This window comes from Panthera tigris, chromosome A3 (assembly GCF_018350195.1).
Source record: "Panthera tigris isolate Pti1 chromosome A3, P.tigris_Pti1_mat1.1, whole genome shotgun sequence".
Taxonomy (NCBI): domain Eukaryota; kingdom Metazoa; phylum Chordata; class Mammalia; order Carnivora; family Felidae; genus Panthera; species Panthera tigris.
Genome location: NC_056662.1, coordinates 98712043 through 98738469, shown reverse-complemented (window position 1 = coordinate 98738469; position 26427 = coordinate 98712043). Strand labels below are relative to the sequence as shown.

Below are 26427 nucleotides of genomic sequence, written 5' to 3'. Positions count from 1 at the left end.
ATACAGGTAATATAAAAATATCATCTTAGCTATCTTTAAGTATACAGTTCAGTGGTAAATACATTAATAATGTTGTGCAACCATCACTACCATACATCTACATAATTCTTTTCATCTTATAAAATTGAAACCCCTTATCCATTAGACAATAACTCCTCATTCCTCCCTTTCCCTAGCCCCTGGCAACCACCTTTCTACTTTCTGTCTCTGTGATTTTGACTATTCTAAATACTTCGCATAAATAGAATTATACAGTATTTATATATCACTGGCTTATTTCACTTAGTATCATGTCCTCAAAGTCTATCCATGTTGTGGCATACTGCAGAGTCTCCTTCCTTTTTAAGGCTAAATAATGCTCCATTGTATGTATATACCATTTTTTGCGTATCATCTGTCGATGGATACTTGGGCTGCATCCAAGTTTTAGCTACTGTGAATAATGCTTCTACAAACATGATGTACAAATATTCAGTCCTTTTGGGTATATACCTAGAAGTGGAATTGCTGGATCATATATTAATTCTATTTTTAATTTTTTGAGGAATCACTACACTACTGTTTTCCACAATGGCTCTACCATTTTACATTCCCACCAACAGTACACAAGGGTCTCAATTTTTCCACATCGTTTCCAATACTTGTTTTCTGTTATTTTGATGGCAGCCATACTAATGGGTATGATGTTTTATTTCATTGTAGTTTTGATTCGTGTTTAACTATGATTGGTGATCTCGAGCATCTTTTCATGCGCTTATTGGCTATTTGTGTATCTTCTTTGGAGAAATGTCTACTAAGTTCTTTGCCTATTTTTGAATCAGGTTGTTTGTTTTTTGTTGTTGCTGTTGAGTTTTAAGGAATTCTTTAAATATTCTAGATATTAACCCCTTATCAGGTATATGATTTGCAAATATTTTCTCCTATTCTGTGGGTTGCCTTTTTGCTTTTTTTTTTTTTTTTGTGATAGTGTCTTTTGACTCATAAAATTTTAAATTTTCATGAAATCCAATTTGTCTGTTCTTTCTTTTGTTACTTGTGCCTTTGGTGTCATATTTAAGACATCATTGCCAAATTCAAGGTCTTGAAGCTTCTGTCCTTTGTTTTCTTCTAAAGTTTTATTGTTTTAGGTCTTACACTTAGGTCTTTTATCCCTTGAGTTAATTTTTATATATGGTATTAGATAAGGGTTCAACTTCATTCTTTTGCATGTGGATATCCTATTTCCCCAGCACCATTTGTTGAAAAGACTGTGCTTTCCCCATTGAATAGTCTTGGCACCCTTGTCAAAAATTATTTGATCACAAATGTGAAGGTTTATTTCTGGACTCTTTATTCTATTCTATTGGTCTCTATGTCTGTCTTTATGCCAGTACTACACTGTTTTGGTTGCTAGAAGTTATACTGACTTCTGCCTTTATCCCATTGTGGTTGGAGAACACACTTTGTATGATATATAAGATTAATATTTCCCCCCAATTCTAAAACCTGTTGATACTCACCTTGTGTTCTAACATATGGTCTTTCCGTGTGGACAGTTAACTTTTCAGGTTTCTTTTTTGTTGTTTTAAAAATGCTTGCTTTGTCATTACTCTTAATTTTCTTATATTTTTGAGATAGTCATATCTATTGGCTTTTTCTAATGTTTGTTTGTAATGTTGCTATGCTTTTTAGTGTATAGAAATTCCTATTCCAAGGTTAGTTAAATATACAATTTTCCTAGATTTTTCTTCTATTCAGAAACATGGTATCTTTCTCATGTATATTTGTTGGAACCTTTCTATGGCTCTCACACAGGTCTTGTGAGGGCAGTTCTTTTAGTTCTTCATGTTTAGATGCCTGTGTACAAGCACATATCCAGAATGTATGGAGGGGTGTTCCATGGGATTGCCTAAAGTCTTCCCAATCTATCCCTCCCCAATCTCTAGTCCTTGGCTTTGAAACCTCCGTCATAACACTCATCATCCACTTACCTGAAAGAGGGGCCTCAGGACCTGGGATTTTAGATCATGAGTGTTAAAATTATATGCTGCATGATAGACATTCTTTCAAATATGACTTTTGACATAGACATATTCATTAGGTCCTAAGCACATATGAAGTTATTTACTTAATGCTATAGTTAAATAGTTTGGTTTCCTTGCTCAGTGCTAATAATTAATATGGCTTTTCTATTTTATTTCTTGACTTCTTGGTTGGCTAGAAGAGTCCTTAAGTATTTAGTATAGCCAGTCTGGCATCCTTCATATATACATGTTGGCCTGTTCTTGGATTCTGGCTTTTTCTTTCATACAGCTTAGGTCTTCTACCATATCTCAGATGCCAAAACACATTGTTTATTTACATACTTTTTTGTTTTTACAGCAGATGATTTGCAGAGGGCAAGTCTGTATCTTTTGGATGGTGTTTTCTATCCTCTATCCTTCAGTATGTTTTCTTCCTCCACATATTTACTCAACCTTTGTTGGTTTTTAACGTTCATTTGTTTTTGAGAGACAGAGAGAGACAGAGTGAGAGAGAGAGAAGCAGAGAGAGGGAGACACAGAATCTGAAGCAGGCTTCAGGCTCTGAGCTGTTAGTACAGAACCCGACGCGGGGTCCAACCCACGAACCATGAGATCATGACCTGAGCTGAAGTCGGAAGCTCAACCCACTGAGCCACCCAGGTGGCTCTGTCCCTCTGTTGGTTTTTCCTTTCCATTTATTCAGCTTCTAATGAGAAGAGAGATAACAGAGATATGTTTGTGCCTAGACAGAGACAGTCTATACAGATGGCGCCTGACTTATGCTTATTATTTTCTTGGGAGGCACTTTCTGCCTTGTATCTCCAATTGATATGCACAGGCCAAGGTCCAATTTTCTTTACTAGTTTCTAATAAGCATCTATGTAAGTATAGTTTGCTGGACTGAGGAAGGAATCATTTCTGTCTTTTGTGTAAAGACTCTGTTGATGACAGGCAGAATTATCTAGCCTAAATCAGCTAATCAAAGAAAAGAAATCTGTGGGCTCATACACTGGGAAGGGAACACAAGTCACATGGGCCTCAGGCATGAATGGACCTAATGTTTTCTCTCTTATACATGCTTTGTAGTTTCTCTCATTCTTTCTTATGGCACATGAGTTGCTTCCATGTGGTAGGGGGAATGGGTTGGGTGTCAACGGTAAGGCCACAGACAGCTACACATATATAGTATTCTAGCCAGTGATTCCAAAGGAAAGAGAAAGCCTTCCCCCATCCTAGCATCTATACATACTATGTCTTAGGGAAGAACTCCCTCTCACCCAACATTGTCCATGTACCTGCTCCATGGACCAATTTGAGTGACGAGGTGATGGAGTGCTGCCTTTGGCCAGACCTGAGTCACGTGTCCACTTCTGAAGGTAAGGGGTCTTACCAGAATTTCATGGAATGAGGAAGGGGCTGTTGTCCCAAAGTAAAGAGATGGGAATAAGGCACATAATATCAGAAAAATGGGGAAAGGGAGGCTAGACAGAAAAGCATACCACGGTGTTCACTACCTGCTTGCTGTCTCATTCTCAGTCATTCTGAACCAATGGAAAACACAAAACTATACTCCTAGGTGCGCATTGCCAAGAGTGTTACCTCTACCAACAGTGTTATATTTTTCACAGGATGCCGCAAGTCTTACTATATCCACACTCCCCTTTCCCTTCTTTCACCCCTTGCCCCAGGCCCAACCCACTCCAGAGCAAACAGTCAGATATAAGTAAATATTAACACTTGGTTTGGTCACTTCTTTTTCTTCTTGAAAGTATACTAATGAAAAACAAGACATTATTGTAACTCTTTGCTGAGTAGCAAAGCAATTTTAATGGTAGAAAATCATGACATAAGGTGTCAGAGCATTGACCTCCTGGAGTTTTTTTCTGAAGTTTCATTGTTGTTTTGTGTGGATTCATTGATATCCAGGTAGATCTCGCCCTCTAACACTTGTATGGGCAAAATTTAAGTTGAAAAGGAAGATGATTCCCTTTAGCCTTGTGAGCCAAACCTAGTCCCCTACCTATATAGTATTCCAGAGCTGTACGGGACATACCTTAGTTCATGGCTTTGGTTCATCCACAGATGCCTGACCATGGAAGGTGAATAAACTGGAAAGGTATGTAGTACATAGGTCATGGGGAAGCCTTGAGTGCCATGCTGAGGAACTTGGACTACCCCTGGGGTAATGGTGGGGCATCATAAGGTCTTAGAGAAATTATCCAGTTTGCTCTTTGGGCCTACTGTTGGGATCTGGTACTGTGACCTTGATGAACCACACTTTTAAACAACACTGTTTTATTGGCTTTTGATGTTTGTTACTATACTTTTGTAACTTAATCATCTGTGGATCCATAAACTTTTGTGTAATATCATCCAGATTTGTTCAGCATGGGGGGAGAAGGACGAAAGAGAAAGGACTGTCTGGATCATTACCCAAAGTCCCATGTTAAAGTGGACTAGCAGGTAGATATGGAGTAGGCAGAAGGCCAGGAAATGAGGGAGGCGGCCAGTAACAGGGAAGAAAAGATGATGATCTTAGGATTTTGTGAAGGATCCAGAGGGAACAGGCTAAATTGGAATCGAATGCTGAAATTGAGGTGAAACATTTACTTTGTTTATTTAAGGATATTATCATTTACAGAACTAGTGAGGTGATTATTGATGTTTCAAGTTTATATACACAATATTGAAACGTATTTTAAGTTAAAAGCCACATACCTGGAAAACTAGGTTGGCATTTTCATGCATTCCAAATATTTCTGGATCATCTATTAAAGGCAGATTTTCAATGTAGTCTTTAAACTCTTGTAGGGTATCAGCCAATGGTGCAAAATAGATGCCTGTTTATTGAAAACACAGAAGGCAAATCTATTTCAAATAGACAAGCTTTGTACCACCAAGTTTGGTCCTTTTCTGCCTGTTCAGATGGTGGCTATAATCAACTTCCTTCCACAGAAAAGGGGATTGTTTTTCCCACCCTCCTTCCTTTCATTACTGTGCCTGGTCCTCTCCCTTTTCTTGGGGCCTTGAGCATGTGATTAGCGTCCTAACATTTCTGGGTGACCTCCAGAACCTTTCAAGAATCTGGGAATCCAGGGGTGTGCTGCTGAAAGCCATGCCTTATGAAGGGCTCCAAATTTATATAACTTTGAAAATACGTTTAGACCAAATACAACCCACTTTAGAACAAACAATTCAAAGTGACATTTTTGTGCTTTCACTGCCAAACCAGTTTTGGAGGTGGTCAAGCAGGGGGATGGGGTGGGTGGGCGTGAGGACTGGGTTGTGCTGACTGGACACCGAGAGCTCCTAGATGGAAAACTGAAAGATGCTGTTGATGACTTCTTAGAAATGTCCTTTCCATAATATTGAAAAGCCATTCACCTGATTCAGAATATTTATAATCCTCTTCTAATGTTTCAGGAGAAAAAAACCTTTTTAAGACAGTCCGAAGGCATCTTTGATCCCAGGTGTCTGTAACTCTACCACCATATGTAATTTCACCTGAAAAGGAGGTTGCATTTTAAAACATATTATTTTTGATTGATATGCATATACCCAAATTCTAACAGGTGTGTGTGTGTGTGTGTATATATATATATATATATATATATATATATATTTGGAACCGAAAGTGAAAAAAGCATGTCAGAGTTTCCTTCCACTACTCCCCCAAAAGAGCATAAAATTCGATTTTTAAAAAGCAGAAAAAAACCTAGTATATGTACCCTAGCTTAATTATTTTGCTTTCCCTAAATAACCAAAACCAAAGTCACTGAGCTTTATTTACATATTTCTTCCTTCTTCCTTTTTTTTCCCCCTAAAATACTGATTTTGGGTCTTACCCAATCATGGATCATAGTATTCTAAAACATGTACACTTTCCATGAAATAGTGCTTCTTTTCAAGGCCAGTCAATAAATGGAACCAAAACATTTACAACAAGGCATTCAAACTGTATACATACTTTATCAGCTAGGAAGGAAAGATAGATCCAAGGTGAAAGGACAGTGTGCCTCACAGAAATGATGTTATGGGGAATTAAAACTTATTGGTATACCATCTTTCTTTTCACAGAGAAGCTACTTTCAGCATGCTCCACTGTCATCCCAAAATTATAAGTAGGAATGCATCGGAATGATATCTGTTGCTGATATAATTCCTTCGAAAAATTCCAGATCCACTGCTGCATTATTCACTGTGGTGTGTGGTGTTCCTGGAAGGAGTTTGCTGACTTTGTCAGCTTCTGAATCCTCTAAGTGTTCATCTCTTCTCATCTCCATATCTTCCATTATGTCAGGAAGAAATCTTTTTCATTATCTTTCAAGCTGAGATGGTTGGTTGAAAGGAAGTTATTTCAGTCTTTGGAATCTCAATGATTTATTTCTTCTAAGACAGCAATGTCTTATAGGGGCACTTATCTTCCCTCTCCCATTGAAGCAACTTCGGTCTGTCTTGGTGGATCAGCCACTCAGGGAGAGGGGGGAGGAAGTAGGTATTACAGCTGATGGTCAAGTAGCTAAATCTCTGTATTAGCAATTCTAAGAGGGAGGAAAGTGATGCTGCTGTATTGTCCTGGGTATATTCTTCAGTCACTTTCTAGGAAATCTTGGGACACGAAGTTTGGTTACATCTTTGTAGTGTGTCTGTCCAGGCTTGGCCTAAGTTGAAGCTCCTCTTGGACCCTTGGGGCTAGATGGGAATGTAAGCTCAAGTTTCTCCAATTGCATGGTGGGGTCTGGAAAAGGAGGATGGCCAGGAAAACTAAGACTTCTATAGTAGTGGTGAGAGGAAAGAGTTCCCCTAAAGTATTTTTTTTTAAGTCACAAACTACAAATCTGCATCTTGAGAAGCAGCACAGAAATATTTTCCATACATACCATGAGACTTTGTGCTTCTCCATCCAGATTGAGTTTTATCCTTTTCTTGGATCAAACTGTGTAAAAAAAAAGGAGCTCCACTATTTTGATTCACAGTAGATGACCCACTTTTTAGGCTCACTTTTAGGGAGGAGTCTTCTGGGTTTGGTCTTCCCAGAAAAGGGACCTGGGGGAATGTGTCCACCATAGATGCCTACTACCTGTCCTGGCCCTGACATCACAGTTCCCGAGGGTCTCATTGCAGATCCCAGTGTGGGATCTTTTCTTCCTCTCCTATCCCCATGGGCTGGCTGGGGGATGGCCTGATACAAACTGGATAGGCCTTAGGTTTGGCTTTACCCTTGCCCATTGTGAGCTCAGATCTGTCTCTTGGACTTAGACATTGCTATACCTTATACTCTAAAATTTTAAGTCCTCTCCATACATCCAAATACCTTCTCATATTTAAAGTGTCCTCAGCATTTCTGTTTATTCTCTCCTGTTTTAGTCTCCGCACTGGTGTTGCTGTATCTTCTTGTTCAGTCCTTCATTTTACTTTTATTATAGCTGTATAAATTATTGCGTCCCTTTACAGCCAAAGGGCTAAGATTGACCACCATTGATTACAAAGTAGAACCAAAGCTTATTAATGACACACATAGGCCTTTTGGGATGTGCCCCCACCTTATGTTCTGTAGCTTTGTTGAGGATAGAGCGGGTCCCCTCCATGCACATCCCCTCTTCATACTATGCACCAGCCCAACTGAATTGCTCACAGTTTCTATAGTCAGGCCACACCTCAACTTGTTGGGCTTTTATGTCACTTTCCTCTTGCCCAGTGTCAGTTTAACTGTTAAGCACTTATCTCAACCATCGCCCCCTGGTGGAACTTTTCCAGATTCCCCCAGGTAGTACTTAACTAGTTGCTCCTTCTGAGTTCCCACAGCACTACACATACATTCTGCTGATTTCGTAGTTATCCTAACATATGGTTTATCGTTATTTCCACCCTCCACGCCATGAGTTAGATTTTTGACAGGCAGGGTCTATGTCATCTTTGTATTTTTAGCATCTATTCATAGTCATACTAGGTAGCATTTCCTGGATGAATGCATAAATGACTGCCTAAAATACCAGCCTATGAATAAAGCATTGCCTTTTTGCCTCTGTTTTTTTTAAAAAAAAAAACAGCTATAATTAATAAAGAGCTATAATTTAAAAATCATAAAATCCACATAAAAATTTACATGTATAATTCAGCAATTTTTAGTAAACCTGCAATGTTGTGTGCAACTGTCACCTCAATCTAATTTTGGAACATCTGTTTCATCCCCGAAAAGAAATCTTGTGCCTCTTTTCAGTCACTCCCCACTTTTACCCCTGTTCTATGCAACTACTTTCTGTCTGTATAGATTTGTTTTTTCTGGAAATTTCGTGTAAATGGAATCATACAATGCAGTATTTTTGTGTCTGACCTCTTTTACTTATCAGAGTGTCTGAGGGTTATCTGTGTTGCAGTATGTATCAGTACTTTATTCCTTTTTATGGCTGGTTGTTACATTGTATGGACATGCCACATTGTTTATCCATTCACCAGTTGACAGACATTCAAGTTGTTTCCACTTTTTGGCTATTATGAAACAATACTGCTATAAACATTTGTGTACAAGTTTTTGTGTGGGCCATTTTTCATTCATATACCTAGGAGTAGAATTTCTGGGTCATATGGTAATTCTATTTAAAAAATTTTCCAAAGCAGGGGCACCATTTTACATTGCCACCAGCAACATATGAGGGTTCCAATTTCTCCACATCGTCACCAATGCTTGTTAGTTTTGTTTGTTTCATTTTTAAATTATAGCCATCCTAGTAGGTGTTAAGTGGTATCTCGTTATGGCTTTAATTTTCTTTTCCTTAATGTCTGTCATTTCACATGCTTATTGGGCATTTGGAAATCTTCTTTGGTGAAATGTGTATTCAAGTCTTTTTCCCATTTTTATATTGGATGATTTTTCTTTTCACTGTTGAGTTGTAAGTGTTCTTTTATATACTTTGTATACAAGTGCCTTAACAGACATGATTTGCAAATAGTTTCCCTCAGTATGTGACTTGCCTTTTCATTTTTTTTAAACTTTGTTTTTAACGTCTCTTCATTTTTGAGAGAGAGAGAGAGAGAGAGAGACAGACAGACAGAGAGAGAGAGAATGTGAAGCAGGCTCTAGGCTCTGAGCTGTCAGCACAGAGCCCAACACAGGGCTTGAACTCACGAGCCATGAGATCATGACCTGAGCTGAAGTTGAATGCTTAACTGACTGAGCCACCCAGATGCCCCTTGCCTTTTCACTTTCTTGACGGTGTTTGTTGAAAGTGTAAAGGTATTAAATATTGATGAAGAGGATTTTTTTAAATTCTTATTATTTTCTTTATTGCTTGTATTTTTTTGTGTCATATCTAATAAGTAATTGCCTAACCTAAAGTCACAAAGATTTGCTTTGCTCTTTGGTTTCAGCTCTTACGTCAATCATTTTGAGTTAATTATTGTGTATCATATGAGATAAGGATCCAAATTCATCCTTTTGCAGATGGATACCTAACAGTCCCAGCATCATTTATTGAACAAATTATCTTTCCTGCATTGAGCTGCCCCAATGCCTTTGTTGAAAGTAAGCTGGCCATCAACAAAAGGTCAACTAACCAGCACCATTTTGTAAGCAGTGTTGGCCCCACTGGAGTGCTGGCATGCTGCAGGCAGGAGTATACAGTAGCCTCCTAATTCCAAGACCACTCCTTTGGGTCCACTCTGAGGATGGGTCCGCATTCATTTTCACTATTGTTTCACTGCCCTCTATTTCCAAGGTTTATTTGCCTTTCCCAGCTCTAGATCACCTGATACCTCTCTGTCCTTCCCCATTTCCCTTACTCACCAGTGAAGACCACCCATTCCCATTTTGCCCCTTTTCAGAGTACTCTTCTTCCCCCACTCCCCAGGGCAAATCATTTCTTCATTGCTCAGGCTTGGCACTAAGGTTCCATGTGGCCACAATTAATATCTGCTAAAAATTGTAATTCCTGAAATATATTTTCCTTTTTCACAAGTGTACCTGAATCAACAGGTCAAGCAGTATTCAGATTTTTTTGAAATTAAGAGCACAGACCCTGGAGGCTAGACTGCCTGGATTTCAATCTTGGCTCCACCATTTATAAACTGTGTGCCTCAATTTCCTCATGTATAAAATAGGGATATAACAGTCCTCACCTCATAGGGTTGTTGTGAGGATTAAATCTACTAATTCTTGGGAAGTGCTTAACACAGTACTTGGCATGCATCAAGAGAGTATGTTTTTGCTATTATTATTTGGGAAAACATCTGCCCATTTTTCATGTGTAAATATCTTCCTGATATTCTTTTCATGGTCTTATCTTCACAAAGGGACTATCACAAGTCATCATTACCACCATCGACTCCCACTGGGGAAGGACACCATCTTCATATGGGCCCTGCCCTGCCCATGTGGGCATACTGACCAGTAATGTAAATCAATGCATCCCAGGGAATATTTCCTTCTTGACAATAAAGGTTGAGGTTCAGCAAAGCACATTCCCTGTCACTGTCATTAAATTCATAGCAGATATTCCAACCAAGAGGGCCAAACTTTTTTCTCTCCTAGAACGGAAGATGAAAATGGTCTTACCTAAAATTCAATAAAGTTAATTTTGTGTAAAATATTGAGAAATAAAAGGTTTCTATTGCAGTCGGGCATTTTCATTCTGTAAAAATAGTTAAGATCATGCAGTTCAACTTCATCTAGGCTTTCAGTTTGGCTTTCACCAAACATGGAGGGCATCTATCCCTCTAGTCCTGGCTCCTCTCCAAAATTTCCAAAAGAAAATTTGACATCACTGGAAATGTAATACACCTGTCAAAAGGACATTTGTCCTTCATGGTAAAATAAAATGTTTCCCCATCAAAATAGGGGAAAAAAAAACACACTAATCATCCATCAGGTAGACAGAGTGACTCCCTGATGTTTTAAGGAATCTCTCACCTAGGCTTTTAGTCATGTCACGATGTGCTGATTACATACTGACTTCTCTGCAGGGACATCTTTTTTTTTTTTTTTTAACCGGTATACAGAATCATAATCCTTGTTTCATGATTTCACATGGTCGTTATCTCCCTATCCCACCTTAGTTTCCTAACTCTGCTGATTATACCAGAGGTCTCATATTTCCTCCTCTTGACCTCAAAATTTCCCTAAGTCTTAAGCTACCTCTCCATCTCAGCTGTCTTTGTTTGTACAACAAGGACCTCACACCTGGAGCCCCTAGTCCCAGCCTCTCGGATCTCCTCTAGGACCTTGTTTACTTATTTATCTCATACCTTGCATCTTTAATCTTTGTTTTTTCTTTACAGAATCTTTCTCTGTAGACCATACACAGTTGAAACGCAGGCAGCCAATCTAACCAAGACACCATTTAGAGATATGTAGTTGAAAAGTCAGAATTTAAGTGCAGGGTCATGGGATGGACACCAGACCACAGCAGTGAAGTAGGAGCAGACGGAAGCAGAAAGCAGTACTGAGTTAAAGGTCATCTTTCAGGGGACTTGGGGCTCTGATCACAGGGAAGATGTAAGGGTGGTCAGCCCACTCAAACAGGAATAGGTGAGAGTGAAACCACTGTAAGAAAAACAATGACTGACATGATATGTGTGTGCAGAGAAGGAATAATAAAAATCCTGAAGTTTTGATTGTAGGCGACTGAGAGATGGGACCACTGATTTCAGGAGGAGAGTGTGGAGGGGAAGCAGATTTGGGAGTGAGACATAGCTAAGGAGATCAATTTTGTGCTTTTGGGTTTGACCTTGTGCATCTACTCAGGTGATGGCATCCCTTAGATCAGAGTAGAGCTGGGAGGTGCAGCTGTGAGAGGCTGAGGGGAGGGGAGCACAGAGATCCGCCACTGAGTGAAAACAACTTGGGTTCAGACACGGAACGGGGCCTCAGCACTTCATAATGTCACCTGTTAGCTTTCATGTAATTCCTACTTTTTACTTATTTATTTATTAACATAATGCACTTTCTTGTTTCTATTGAAAAGCAAAATTGAGTGTACCTGAATAATTGCATGGAAGAAACAAATGCCAAATATTATTTGTCTCCATTTTCTTCCGAGTATATTTTCTTCAAAAAACGAAGGTGTCATTTCAGTAAATGCTCGTCTGATATTTGCACGTAAACCTTTTGGAGGCTCATTGGTTACCTGAATTTGGACACATATGTGGCACAGAGGGTGATTTTATAGATTAATACTTATAGACTGAAGCCATGGAAGGTTGGAGATAACTGATGCCCAAGGCGCATTCCTGGCATTCCTGCTCTGTGTCTTGCTCAGCCTCAGTCTCTGGAAAGTAGGGCCTGGTGGGGTCTTCAGACCTACAGTGGGTAAATCATCTCCACCAGAACCTCATACTATTTTCATTTGGAGTCCATTTTTCTAAATATGGGCCAGAAAGTATGCTCAGGCCTTCTGCATTGGATTTTCCACTCATCTCAACATACTGCAGTCCTTGATGACATGGGACAGGGAAGGAAGAGGCATCTCTTGTTCCTGAGCGATCATTCATATGCAGAGGCTTCCCATATGTTGGAAACTTCCAGCACTGAAATCCAGCAGCCATACTACCCATAGGCCTTCCTTCTCTCAAATGCTGAAACATTCTCTTAACTCTGGGAGGGGACCCATTCTCACCATTCTGAATCTTTGACATTTTCTTATAGAGCTGAATGGTCAACAGACTAGGGCACACAAGGGTGGCAGTGTCTTGGGAAATCGTTTCCCTGCATGCTATCAGGTACAGCGATACTGACTTGCTCCTCCCCACCTTGGCCACATGGACTGTGACGTGGTCCTACACATGGGGACTGGGTTCCCTGGACGCACTTGGGAACACTCTGAGGCCATTTTGTGCCGTTCCAACCATGTGCATACATTACCTTGACAGAATTTTGAAGAACTGTAACAGGAAATGTACTACTAGGCATGGAACTTAAAAAAAGTCGAAAAGTGTCCTTGATGATAATGTCTGTTTAAAACAAAGATAAAACAACAAAAAAGGAAAATGCTTAAATTATAATAATACTTTTATATAACTTTTATATAACTTATCATGGCAAAAAGACTAGTTTAAGTATTTTATGTTGTAAAATGTTCTAAAATGTAGGTGGGAGGAATCTTTATAGAACCCTTTATAAAAAAATTATTTATTATTATTTTTTAAAATTTACATTCAAGTTAGTTAGCATATAGTGCAACAGTGATTTCAGGAGTAGATTCCTTAATGCCCCTGACCCGTTTAGCCCATCCCCCCCGCCCCCCCCCCACAACTCCTCCAGCAACCCTGTTTGTTCTCTATATTTAAGAGTCTCTTCTGGTTTGTCCCCCTCCCTGTTTTTATATTATTTTTGCTTCCCTTCCCTTATGTTCACCTGTTTTGTATCTTAAAGTCCTCATATGAGTGAAGTCATACATTTGTCCTTCTCTGACTAATTTCACTTAGCATGATACCCTCTTGTTCCATCCATGTAGTTGCAAATGGCAAGATTTCATTCTTCTTGATGGTCGAGTAATACTCCATTGTATATATATACCACATTTTCTTTATCCATTCATCCATTGATGGACATTTGGGCTCTTTCCATACTTTGACTATTGTTGCTATTGCTGCTATAAACATTGGGGTACATGTGCCCCTTCGAAACAGCACACCTGTATCCCTTGGATAAATACCTAGTAGTGCAATTGCTGGGTCGTAGGGTAGTTCTATTTTTAATTTTTGGGGGAACCTCCATACTGTTTTCCAGAGTAGCTGCACCAGTTTGCATTCCTACCAGCAATGCAAAGGAGATCCTCTTTCTCCGCAACCTCGCCAACATCTGTTGTTTCCTGAATTGTTAATGTTAGCCATTCTGACAGGTGTGAGGTGGTATCTCATTGCGGTTTTGATTGGTATTTCCCTGATGATGAGTGATGTTGAGCATTTTTTCATGTGTCGGTTGGCCATCTGGATGTCTTCTCTGGAGAAGTGTCTATTCATGTCTTTTGCCCATTTCTTCACTGGATTATTTGTTTTTTGGGTGTTGAGTTTGACAAGTTCTTTATAGATTTTGGATACTAACCCTTTATCTGATATGTCATTTGCAAATATCTTCTCCCATTCCGTTGGTTGCCTTTTAGTTTTGCTGATTGTTTCCTTCACTGCGCACAAGCTTTTTATTTTGATGAGGTCCCAATAGTTCATTTTTGCTTTTGTTTCTCTTGCCTCCAGAGATGTGTTGAGTAAGAAGTTGCTGTGGCCAAGGTCAAAGAGGCTTTTGCCTGCTTTCTCCTTGAGGATTTTGATGGCTTCCTGTCTTATGTTTAAGTCTTTCACTCTTTTTGAGTTTATTTTTGATGATAGTGTAAGAAAGTGGTCCAGGTTCATTTTTGCTTTTAATTTCCTTGCCTTTGGAGATGTGTTGAGCAAGAAATTGCTGCAGCTGAGGTCAAAGAGGTTGTTGCCTGCTTTCTCCTCGAGAATTTTGATGGCTTCTTGTCTTATATTTAGGTCTTTGATCCATTTTGAGTTTATTTTTGTGTGTGGTGTAAGAAAATGGTCCAGGTTCATTTTTATGTATGTCGCTGTCCAGTTTTCTCAGCACCACTTGCCGAAGAGACTGTCTTTATTCCATTGGATATTCTTTCCTGCTTTGTCAAAGATTATTTGGCCATACATTTGTGGGTCCGTTTCTGGGTTCTCTATTCTGTTCCATTGACTTGAGTGTCTGTTTTTGTGCCATATAGAAAGCTCTTAATACATAAGAGTTTGGCAATCTAGACATGGGCACATTTGAGTAAAGAAATTAAGGATACATTAATTTTCAATACTTGTTGGAGATTTTAAGGGCTTTCCCTCTGAAATGCAGAAAATTTTCTTTTTTTTATAATTATAATTTTATTTAATGTCTCCAACATTCAATTTGAATTTCTTTTTTTAAAATTTTTTTAAAATTTGCATCCAAATTAGTTAGCATATAGTGCAACAATGATTTCAGAAATAGATTCCTTAGTACCTATTACCCATTTAGCCCACGTCCCCTCCCACAACCCCTCCAGTAACCCTCAGTTTGCTCTCCATATTTATGAGTCTCTTCTGTTTTGTCTCCCTCCCTGTTTTTATATGATTTTTGTTTCCCTTCCCTTATTTCATCTGTTTTTTTCTCTTAAAGTCCTCATATGAGTGAAGTCATATGATTTTTGCTTTTCTCTGACTAATTTCACTTAGCATAATACCCTCCAGTTCCATCCACATAGTTGCAAATGGCAAGATTTCATTCTTTTTGATTGCCAAGTAATATTCCATTGTGTATATATACCACATCTTTATCCATTCATCCATCTATGGACATTTGGGCTCTTTTCATACTTTGACTATTGTTGCTATTGCTGTTATAAACATGGGGGTGCATGTGTCCCTTCGAAACAGCATACCTGAATCCCTTGGATAAATGCCTAGCAGTGCAATTGCTGGGTCATAGGGTAGTTCTATTTTTAGTTTTTTGAGGAACCTCCACACCGTTTTCCAGAGTGGCTGCCCCAGCTTGCATTCCCATCAACAACCTAGCATTTTCTTCTTAATTATAATCCTAATCACCAGCAACCCCTGAACAGTGGTGAATTCCTTCTGGTCATTTTTCTTTAATTACTTAAATGGAAATTACTTAAGTGGAAAGACCACTTTTATTTGTATTGCAAAAAGGTGAAAAGAGTGAATATTCTGGGTGGTGGATGTGAAGGATTGTATATCCTTGCTGGAGGCAGGCTACAGAGGTAAGGAGCAGGAACTGGAAGTGAGGGGTCCTTAGGGGAAGGCTGCTAATGCTAAGTCTTGGCTTTGTGGTAGTATCCTGTGTAGGCTGGCCACTCTGTAAAGGAAGAGCTTTTCACCTTAATAGGCAGCAGTAAGTAAAGTCACTCATAAGACTGGCCGTATAGCTCTCACCTTCCCAGACAGCTTCCCAGAAAGCTTCTGTGGTTGGGCACAAAGGAAGACCAGAGAGAAAGTGCTCTGGATATCCTAGGTTGATAGGGTGGCCTCCTGACAGAGTGGTAAAGTAGGGCTCATCCTGCTTATTACCAATCATACAGTTCCTGAGGTTTCAGTTATTTTTATTATTTTTTAAAAAGTGTATTTATTTATTTTGAGAGAGATGGATAGAGACAGAGAAACCCAAGCAGGCTCTGCACTGTCAGCATGGAGCCCGACCTAGGGCTCGATCCCGTGACTGTGAGATCATGACCTGAACAATAAAGTTCCTCTTTATCCCAAACTCTATCTTCTGCGTTATATTTTGGCTCCAAAAGTGGAGTTTGGTTTTTGACAACATGGCTAGGAGGCACACATGAAAGTTAGTAGGCATAGGAGTTACAGAGAATAATAAGTGGTAAAACACGACTCTAAGTGGGTTGTGGCAATTTGAATCTGTTCCTTAACTTCTCTCATTCTTTAGTGAAAGATTTAATTTACTTTCTTTGTCCTAAGTCCATTTTTCTATTTCTTTTATCATGCCTCTGTGTAATCTATTCTGAACTCAAACGGCCTCCATAGAAGGTAACATGAAACAGAAGTGGTCCAGTGGATCATGCCCCCAACTTGGAGTCTGAAGATCTTTTTTCAAATCTGGACTGTGTAATTTAAGTAACCTCTCTAGATTTCAAATTTATCCTCTTTAATATGGGGAAACACAATGCCTACAATAAAAAAATTCTTGTAAGATTGGATTCAACAAAGATGACTACATAAAAACAGTATTATTATGCAAATGATATGTGTTCGACATACTTGGATCTGTGAAGGTTTTAATTAGTTCTTCCATTGCCAACATCCAAGAAACAGCAAGATGGCAGTTCTGCAAAAACACCCAGTTTCCTGATTTCATTGCATCTTTGATCATTCTTTCAGCAATGGGTCCTTGTCCTTGCCCCAGTGAAATTGCTTGCACCCTGAATTCAACAACAAAAAATGCTGTTTTATGTTATTTTTAGGTAATGAGATTATGAAGAAATGTAAATTTAGTAGATTCTTGCCTAAAATATGCATACATTTCAAATCCTCATTCTAGTAGATGTGCAAATATTTTTCTATTATTTTCTTGTTTTTAAAAACTTTTCTACTGTAACACATATGGAAAAGTCCAAAAAACAATAAATAGCTCTATGAATGATCACAGATGAACACCTGTGGTTGAGAACACAAGTTTGCCAACATCCCAGGGACATCTGTCTCATGCCCCTTTCCATTCCAATCATTTTCCCTTCCTCCTTCCCAAAGGTACATGTTATCCTGATTTCCAACACTATAGATCAGTTTTTTAAATTAAAAAAAATTTTTTTTTTTAATTTGAAGTCTCACATCCATACAGAAAAAGAACGTAATCATTAGTGTATGGCCTAATGAATTCTCCCAAAGTGAATGTACAGTTGTACCACCACCAGGACAAAAAAAAAGAGCATTACCACCACCCTCCTAATCAATATCCTTCCTCATTCTCAAAGGTGAAAACTACTTTGAATTCTAACACCATAGAGTAATTTTACATAAATGGAATCATATAGTATATATATAGTTTTTATTTGGTCTGTTTCAATTAACATTATTTTTTAGATTAATTCATATTATTGTGTGTCATTATAGTTCATTCATTTTCACTGCTATATAATATTCTATGGTGTGATTATACCAGAATTTATCCATCCATTCTGCTCCTGATGGATGTTTGGGTTATTTCTGGTTCTTGGCTATTACATACAATGTTGCAATAAACATTCTTGTGCGTGTCTTTTGGTATACTTACACACCCTATTTTGTTATGTATATTCCTAGGAATAGAACTGCTGTTTGACACAGTATGTGTATGTTAACTTTATTATAATTTCAAACTGTTTTCCAAAGTGATGCCACCATTCCACTCTTCTACCAGGAGTATTTATTTTTCCATGTACATGCTAACAACTGGTGGATATATATATATAGTGGTGTCTCACTGAGTTTTAAATTGTTTCTCCTTTTCATAGGTTTATTTACTGACCCTCTGGCTGTTCCCATTTTCCGATTTATATCTCCTCTCTCCCCTCCCACCCTTCCCCCACCCCACCCCCCATGGATTACCTACCTTTTATTGATTTCTAAGAGTTCTTTATATTGGATGTAAACCCTTTGTTAAATTTTTACTGTCTCCATAGTTTTGCCTTTTCCAGAATGACATATAGTTGGAATTATAGATTCCAGATTGGCTTCTTTCACTTAATAGTGTGCATTTAAGGTTCCTCCATTGTCTTTTCATGGCTTGACAGCTCATTTCTTTTTAATGCTGAATAACATTCCATTTTATGGATGTACCACCGTATATTTACCCATTCACATATTGAAAGATATCTTGGTTGCTTCCAAGTTTGGGAATTATGAATAAAGCTGCTATAAATATCTGTGGGTAGATTTTTGTGTGGACATGACAAAGTTTTCAACTCCTTTGACTAAATACCACGGAGTTGATTCCTAGATTTGTATGGTAAGAGTATGTTAATTTTGTAAGAAAACACCAAGTTGTCTTCCAAAGCACCTGTACCATTTGCATTCCCACCAGCAATAAATGAGAGTGCCTGTTCTTAGTATACATTAATACAATCTGTTTTTCATATAGAGTAAACTTTTACAGATACATTAAAATAATGTCTTAAATAACAAATACGTTTTAATCACTATTCCACTAGATTATTATACATTTTGGACAATCTTCCATTCATTCAAATGAAGTTTACATCTGCTTTTATTATTTTTGACCCCATTTTAACAACATACGTAGCTAAATATTAATGTATCTTATTATTTAGTAAGGGATACCTAAGTGTAGGAATTCACACTCCACAGAGGAAAGAAAAAGGGGCAAATTTTAACAAGGAGATGTTCACATGAATTATAAAAACGACACAACGTGGACCTTACCGTTCTGAATACCCGCTGTCCCGGGCAAACCTCTGGAATGCCCCCATAGGATCCGAGCCTGTGCTTAAGATGAATACCAGGGGAGTGTTATACGACATGTCTTGATACAGAGTGGGCAGGTCCACAGGGGGTGTCTCTATAAAGCGTTTTCCAAGACTTTCTATTACAAAGTCTGTAAGAGCAAAAACTATCTGAAAGTTGAAAAGAAAAATATTAAAAAAAATAATATGTTGAAGATCCTTCATAATTCCATCCCGTTTCTCCCCTTCAACTTCTCAGAGGGTGGTGCCCTGTTCTACACTCATTCTCTCTTGATTAGGTATATTTCTTCCTACTGGGTTTGTGCACAACGGGTTTCTGCACCACGTAACTGCCAACAGCCATGGTTCTCATGACTTCCCTGAGTAAGATGACTACCGGATGAGAGGAAAAGTCCCTTGTCATTCCCTCCATCTATAAGCCTGCTCCCCCATCCTTGCCTCTTTCTGTCCCATCCTTGTGCATTCCTTCCACATTCTCATGGACTTTACTTTTAGTCTATCCACCATTTTTTTTTAAATTTCTTAATGTTTATTTTTGAAAGAGAGAGAGAGGCAGATAAAGAGGGAGACACAGAATCCAAAGCTCCAGGCTCTGACAGCACAGAGCCCTACGTGGGGCTTGAACCACAGACTGCGAGATAGTGACCTGAGCTGAAGTCGACGCTTAACCCACTGAGCCACCCAGGCACCCCTGTCCTTCCACTGTTTCTTTCTGCACTATTGATCTCTCCTCTCTCCTAGATTTTATTATTGCACAGTTAGGATCTACTGTGCACAGTTCTTAAAACCAAAAGTTTTCCCTTGATTGCTGCCCCTTCCTAGCTATTTTTTAAAGTTTATTTATTTATTTTGAGACAGAGGGAGGCAGAGAGAGAATCCCAAGTAGACTCCGCACTCTCAGTGCGGAGCCTGATGTGGGGCTCGAACTCTTGACCTATGAGATCATGACCTGAGCAGAAGTCAGATGCTTGACTGACTGGGCCACCCAGGCACCACATCCCTCTCAGTGATTTCATCTCTTTGATTCCCTTCATAAGCCAGCTTCTCAGAATTGACTGCATATCTTGTCTCCCCATCTTCCGTTCTCATTTTAGTCTTCAGCCTCTTCTGACCTTTCTTGGGAATTAGCCTCAGCTTGGATGATCATATCCTTGCCCCACCACTTCCTACACCAATGTGTTGCCTTCACTGATCCTATCCTAGCCTGCTTACCCTACTCCTGCTCTTGCAGACCTTCTCCGTCTCTAGCCTGTATGGAGCCTGTGTGTGAGATCCTAAGGTATTTGTGCCAGAAGGCTGTCATGATAAATATACAAACCTAACCTATAATATCTACAAGGCAAATGGCTCCCTTAAGGCTTATGCAGTGCGCATCTGGCACAACTATAAGCAGCAGCCCTTCTTTAAAATTAACCCTCCATTAGGTATTCACATCACCCTGTCCAAACAATCCTTGCATGTTTTTTTGTTATTGTTATCAGGAGAGGGGATATCTCAGTCTGGGTCAGGGCCATGACCCTGATTGTACCCTTCTGTGGCCAATCTGGGAAAAGATGTTTACATGCTTGCCCACTTACATGAGGCTATATTGGGGCATTTCTTATCAGTTCCTCAGCTCCAGCTTCAGAGCCCTCTGTATCTATAATATCCTTACTTTCAGAGTCCTTATCATCCAAGAAAGTCTTTTCATGGTCTTAACTCTGGGTATTTGGGGGTCTTTCTCTATGTACTTCCTGCACCATCCTCCAGTAGGTTCTGAGATGATAGGACCCACTGACCTGCTTGCTCCTCAGGTTCCTTCCATAACACAGGCTGGAATGCATCTACTTCTGTGACCCTTCTGGACTTATGCTGTTTTATTCTCATCAAGATCTTTATGGCAATCCTGGTAAGAATTTGATGTGAAAATGCTTCAGATTTCTCATACCTATGATCTAGAGAGTTAGGCATTTCTTAAAGACCATCCTCTGAAAATCCCATGTTTGGTTGCAGGATCAGTCTCTTCCCTCTTTATCACCAAGTTCTTTTCTAGGAGCTCCTCTCACTTGCTTTTTAAGTTGAGTTTCCCAATTCTGACATATGTGACTCCATTATGTCTTGCTTAGAACTGTTTTCCTGGCCTGTGGCTTTATAGTCTCTGGCTGAGACCTTCTGTGTATTTTTAAGTTCATCTTGTCTATCAGAATCCACAGAGAATTGCTGAATTTAGATGAATAGTGCACAAATTCATTCTTGAGAGACTCTGTGTTTGAGAATTCCCTGCCCATTGCTTTCACTGTGATGAGAAAGGAAGCTTAAACATTTGGGGATCATGACCCCTGTTCATCCCTCTTGAGTGACCAAACTTAATTTCAGCTGTAGTATATTAGATGAAGGATAAAGATCCTGGGTGGCTGTCAAACTGGGCATTATATTAGAACAGAAGTACTCACACTTTTCTCCAACATGCTGAAGTTCTTCTTTTAAAAAGTTGTGGTAAAATGCATATAACATAAAATTTACCATCTTAACCATTTAAAGTATGTAGTTAAGTGGTAAAATTGCATTCATATAACTGGTGTTTCTCAAATTGGAAGAGCTGTGCAATTGTTGCTCTAAGATTTCATCCTGGGTGACTTTGTCTACAGTATGGCTTTTTTTTTTTAATGTTTATTTATTTTTGAGACAGAGAGAGACAGAGCATGAATGGGGGAGGGTCAGAGAGAGAGGGAGACACAGAGTCCGAAACAGGCTCCAGGCTCCGAGCGGTCAGCACAGAGCCTGACGCGGGGCTCAAACCCACAGACCGCAAGACCATGACCTGAGCCGAAGTCAGACGCCCAACCGACTGAGCCACCCAGGCGCCCCAACAGTGTGGCTTTCAATAGAGAGAAAGCCTGGCTCTCAAAGAGCCTGCCACCTTCCTGAGGTAGAGGAAGGATGGATTGAAATACCAGGACTGTCAAAGTTGGGGTTCTCAGTAGATTTAGCCTTGGAAATTAACAATGCTGCATGTCACGACATATGTCTTGATGTCCTCATTCGTCTGCTTTGAGAATAATGGTTTCTTCTTATATATGTTTAATCATATTAAATCAGGGGTTCACAAAGTATGGCTTCAGGATCAGCATCAGCATCATCTGAGAAGTTGGTAGAAATGCAGAGTTTTAGCCCGTTGGTCAGACATGCTGAATCAGAAACTCTGGGAAGTACCCTCAGGTCTCTGTGCTTTCCCAAACTCTCCAGATGATTCTTTTTTTCTTCAGATGATTCTGATACATGCCAAAATTTGAGAACACTGGTATACAGGACTTTTCTTAGCTTGGTGTGGTCACAAATTATTCTCTGTCTGGCAGTCTTTATTCCTCTCTGATAATTTCTTTTTACTCTTTCTAGTTCAAATTGCTAACAACCTTGTCCTGAGAACTATTGATAATATTGATGACAGAGAAAGAATTGTTGGAACGATAGGCATTCTACTTCCTGTTGCAGTTCTAATGACTCAATCACCTGGTTTACTTAGAGTTTTTTGAAATGAAGTTCCATCTAGGTCCAAATATGCTATTTCTGAAGGACGCTGAATTTTGTGCAAGATTGTAGTACCTCACACAAGCCACTGTATTGGAACATCCTCTTTCTCCCAAAGGAGCAATTGACTCTACCATGTAGAAACACTGGACACCCAATGGGCTCTGCCTGTGAACAGACCTGGGAATAGCAGTCTCTCATTGTACAAATCTGGTCTCTGGTCTTGTCCCTGTTATAAGGCTTCCTCAGATTGTCTTTTTCTCTGGCAAGGTAATCCAGATCTTTGGAACATGAATTCTTTACTCTGGAACCCAAATTTCCTTAGTAAGTCATTCTCTGGAATCAGTACCAGAGTAAAGGTTGCTCCCAAATGCCTTGGTCACTATATCTGATTGAGAGGAGGTGTAGCTGGTATAATATTGCCATACTTGGATATTCTCTTCAGGGTAATTTTGTTGGTGGTCTTGACTGATTCAGGTCCCTGTCCTCTCTGGAGTGCATATCTAGCTCTTCATTTCTGAAACCTAATCCAAATTCCAGACTCCTCTGTGTTGATTTGTAAAGCAAGTTTTATTTGATGGTATGACATAAGGAAGGTCTTTGGTTCAATGTATTAATAAGAATTTTCAATTGATCCTCTGTGAATTTGGTATGGCTGTTACCATTTGTGGCTTTGATCACATTTGGAGAACTTTTCTGGGACATGTTGCAAGAGTCCTGGAACTGTCTGCGATGCTTCATTTATTCTATTGATAACTTTTGCTGTATTGAAACTCTATACATCCTTAATTTCCATGTCACTTTTTTCTCCTGGTGTTCTTCTTGCCCCTATGACTATTCCTTCTCATCCTTTCTTTCTTCCCTTTAAAGTTGGTGCCCCTCAGGGTTTCATCCTTTGCCCACCTGCCCTTTTATTGTATTATGCATTATTCCTATCTGATTCCAACAACTCCCATTTGATATACTTCCCAGCTTGATGCTGATAATATGCAACTCTCTATTTCTAGCCTATGCTTCTCTCTATAGAGTTTCCTACCTACATATTAATTGGTCTCCAGGCTGCTACGTACTCTGATAGCTGGCAGATACTGCAGACTCAGTGACAGCTTTCTGTGACATACTTCTCCTTTCACATTTGCTCAGTTGTTGTTACATTATCCCCTCTGGCACCCAAGCAGAAACTGGAAGCCATACCAGTTGCCTCATCTCTACATCCCCCTCTATCTCTTCCATCTCCCACCTCTATCCTTTTTTAAAAAAACTTTATTTATTTATTTTGAGAGAGTGCATGTTTGCGAGAGCAAGGGGAGGGGGAGGACCAGAGAGAGAGGGAGAGAGGGAATCCCAAGCAGGCTCCACACTGTAAGTGCAGAGCCAAACATAGGGCTCAAACTCATGAACCGTGAGATCATGCCCTGAGCCAAAATCAAGAGTCAGACGCTTAACTGATTGAGCCACCCAGGCACTGCATCTACAATCTCTATCCAATTCTGGCTGCTACAGCTTCTTACAGAGACCAGTCCAACAATCTTCAAACTGGTCTTGGTGACTGTGGTTTTGTTCTCTTCAAAAGACTTCTTCCCATTGTCGCCAAGATCTGAAAGGTCTATCAATTCTCCACTACTGCCCTGTGGTGACCGCTGTCCTCTCTGGAGAGCACAAGTCCCTAATGGTGCATGCTAGGAAAGGATGACTAGGTTCCTGGATGGCTCTCTAGCCTTTTCTTTCATTTTCTGCATAAAACATTATGGTCTATTAATGACACAAAGTCTCTATTTCTTGCAGTCTCCTCCCAAACTTGGCCATTGTTAATCTCTAAATAAATAAATCTAGTCAGTTATGAATCATAACTGGCCGATGAGCATTAGTAGAAATAACTGTAACACAGACCTCTAATTAAAAAAAAAAAGCAACACCCTACCTTCTCTTCTTTGCAACATTTAATGAGAAGTAGCTTTTGGAAAGAACTCAATACTGGATGCCAGGAATTATGGTTTTTGGTCTCTTTTTCTTCTGTCATGAATTCTTCCTCCTTACTTTTAGAATAGCCTTCCCATTCATATGGATTGATATAAGTCTCAAACGATCCTAGAAACACAATTTAAAAAGATGCTTTAATTAGAGTTGGTTTGACTTTGAAATTAAATAAATGTATTTGGTAACTTAAAAATGTCTACATTTACTATCAGTTTTTACAACAAATGAAAATATATTAATCTCCCCTTACCCAACCAACCTAATTAAAAATAATTTAAAATTGGATCAGAAAACAAATCCAATAGCAAATCACTTACAAAAAGCAAAGCTAAAACAAAATAAACAAAGGGTTAAAAATAAAAGGATGCGTAGAGAAACATTAATCAAATGTGAGCAAAAAAGAAAATTGAAGTGATAAGAGTAACATTGAATAAATTAGAATTCAAGGCAAATATAATTAAATGGAACAAATAGGTCAAGTTATATTAATTAAAATATATAATAAAAACAATAAAATGAACCTATGTGTCAGATAATAGTGAAAGAGTACATCAAGTAATCACTGCTGGAGGTAAAGGAAAAAGCAGAAAAAAGATAATTGTGGTAGGAAATAACACATAATTATCAAGTCTGTGATAGATGAAGCAGACTGGAAGTTCTGACATATATAATTTGAACAATCTAAATAACATATGGATAAATTGACATATATAGAACTTTATGCCCTAATAAACAGAATATATTGCTCCCCTTTCCCCATGGAATATTTATAGGAAATGGGCTTGCATGTCACATGAGGGTTAGGATCCTGATTAGCCGTTACAATTGTTTTAAATATTTAGTGTTTATTTTTGAGAGAGAGAGAGAGTGTGTGTGTGTGTGTGTGTGAGAGCAGGGGAGGGGCAGAGAGAGAGGGGAACGACAGAGGATCCAAAGCAGGCTCCACACTGACAGCAGTGAGCCTGATGTGGAGCTTGATGTGGAGCTCAAATTCAAGAACCATGAGATCAAGACCTGAACCGAAGTCAGACGCTCAACTGACTGAGCCACCCAGACACCCCACCCTTTATAATGGTTTTAACATGTGGCAAGAGTTAGCACTGAAATTCCTGTAGGCAGGGTATACAGTGCGCTGTAAGCCTCTCAGCAAGCCAACACAGCCAGTTTGTCCTCTAGTAATGAAACAGGTTCCTTTGGTTGGACCTTGGGCAAAATCGTTGGCTTGAATGTCAGGCTAGACAACCTCTTTCTCCAGCTGGTCTGCTGGGGCTCTGTTCTGAGGGTCTAATAATAGCAAAAATGTGGTGACAGCAATTCAGTGACACTTGAGACTATTCTGGAGGAGTGTGCACCTCTGCAAGACTTCTAATTTCTAGATGGCATAAAGACAATGACATGGTATGAGACCACAGGGCACAGCACACAACTTTGGTTGAAGGTGGTTGTGTTACTCTGTGGACCAGATAGTAGAACCATTTATTCCAAAAGGACTTCCTTTTTCTCGAGGTTCTCATTACTTATTGTATATTCACTAGGATTCTGGCTAACGAGAGAGGATAAGAGCATATTTTAAATAACTCTCAATTATTAGGACATGAAGCACTTAGAAACTATCAAAGACAAAAGATTAAGCAATTAGGAAGCTTTAGAAGGTAAGAATGCCATTGGAATTGATTATTAAACTTCACCTGCAAAGATCTAAATTTCACATTTAGAACATAAGCCCTCCTATCACACATGTACAAACCTTCACAATTGTATAGGATTTCCAGAATAAACCTGAAATTTAACAAATGAAAGCAGGAAAGTAGTTTTAAATAGCTGAAATTTTAGTCCCAATCAACAGGGATAACACATGGTGCTTTTTGTCCAAACATGATGAGTTGTTTCCAGAATTACTTTGCCTTCTAGCCTCTACTCCTTCCCTCTTTCTTTGCCTGTGTGTTTATTAGGCTCCATCTAGTTCTTTCTGCTTTGGGTCTGTCCCTAACTGGCCATCT

At 39.2% G+C, this 26427-nt stretch overlaps 1 protein-coding gene across 1 annotated transcript in view; it reads right to left on the bottom strand.

The window, feature by feature from the left end:
* DNAH6 (dynein axonemal heavy chain 6) overlaps positions 1–26427 on the bottom strand; it is a 242664-nt gene that overhangs the window by 17997 nt on the left and 198240 nt on the right. The window contains exons 63-70 of the mRNA XM_042981846.1: positions 24372–24538; positions 18903–19093; positions 16743–16903; positions 12859–12947; positions 11978–12124; positions 10388–10526; positions 5388–5507; positions 4722–4843 (exon numbers count right to left, since the gene is read on the bottom strand). Coding sequence (XP_042837780.1) covers positions 4722–4843; positions 5388–5507; positions 10388–10526; positions 11978–12124; positions 12859–12947; positions 16743–16903; positions 18903–19093; positions 24372–24538 — 1136 coding nt within the window. The remainder of the gene's footprint in view (positions 1–4721; positions 4844–5387; positions 5508–10387; positions 10527–11977; positions 12125–12858; positions 12948–16742; positions 16904–18902; positions 19094–24371; positions 24539–26427) is intronic.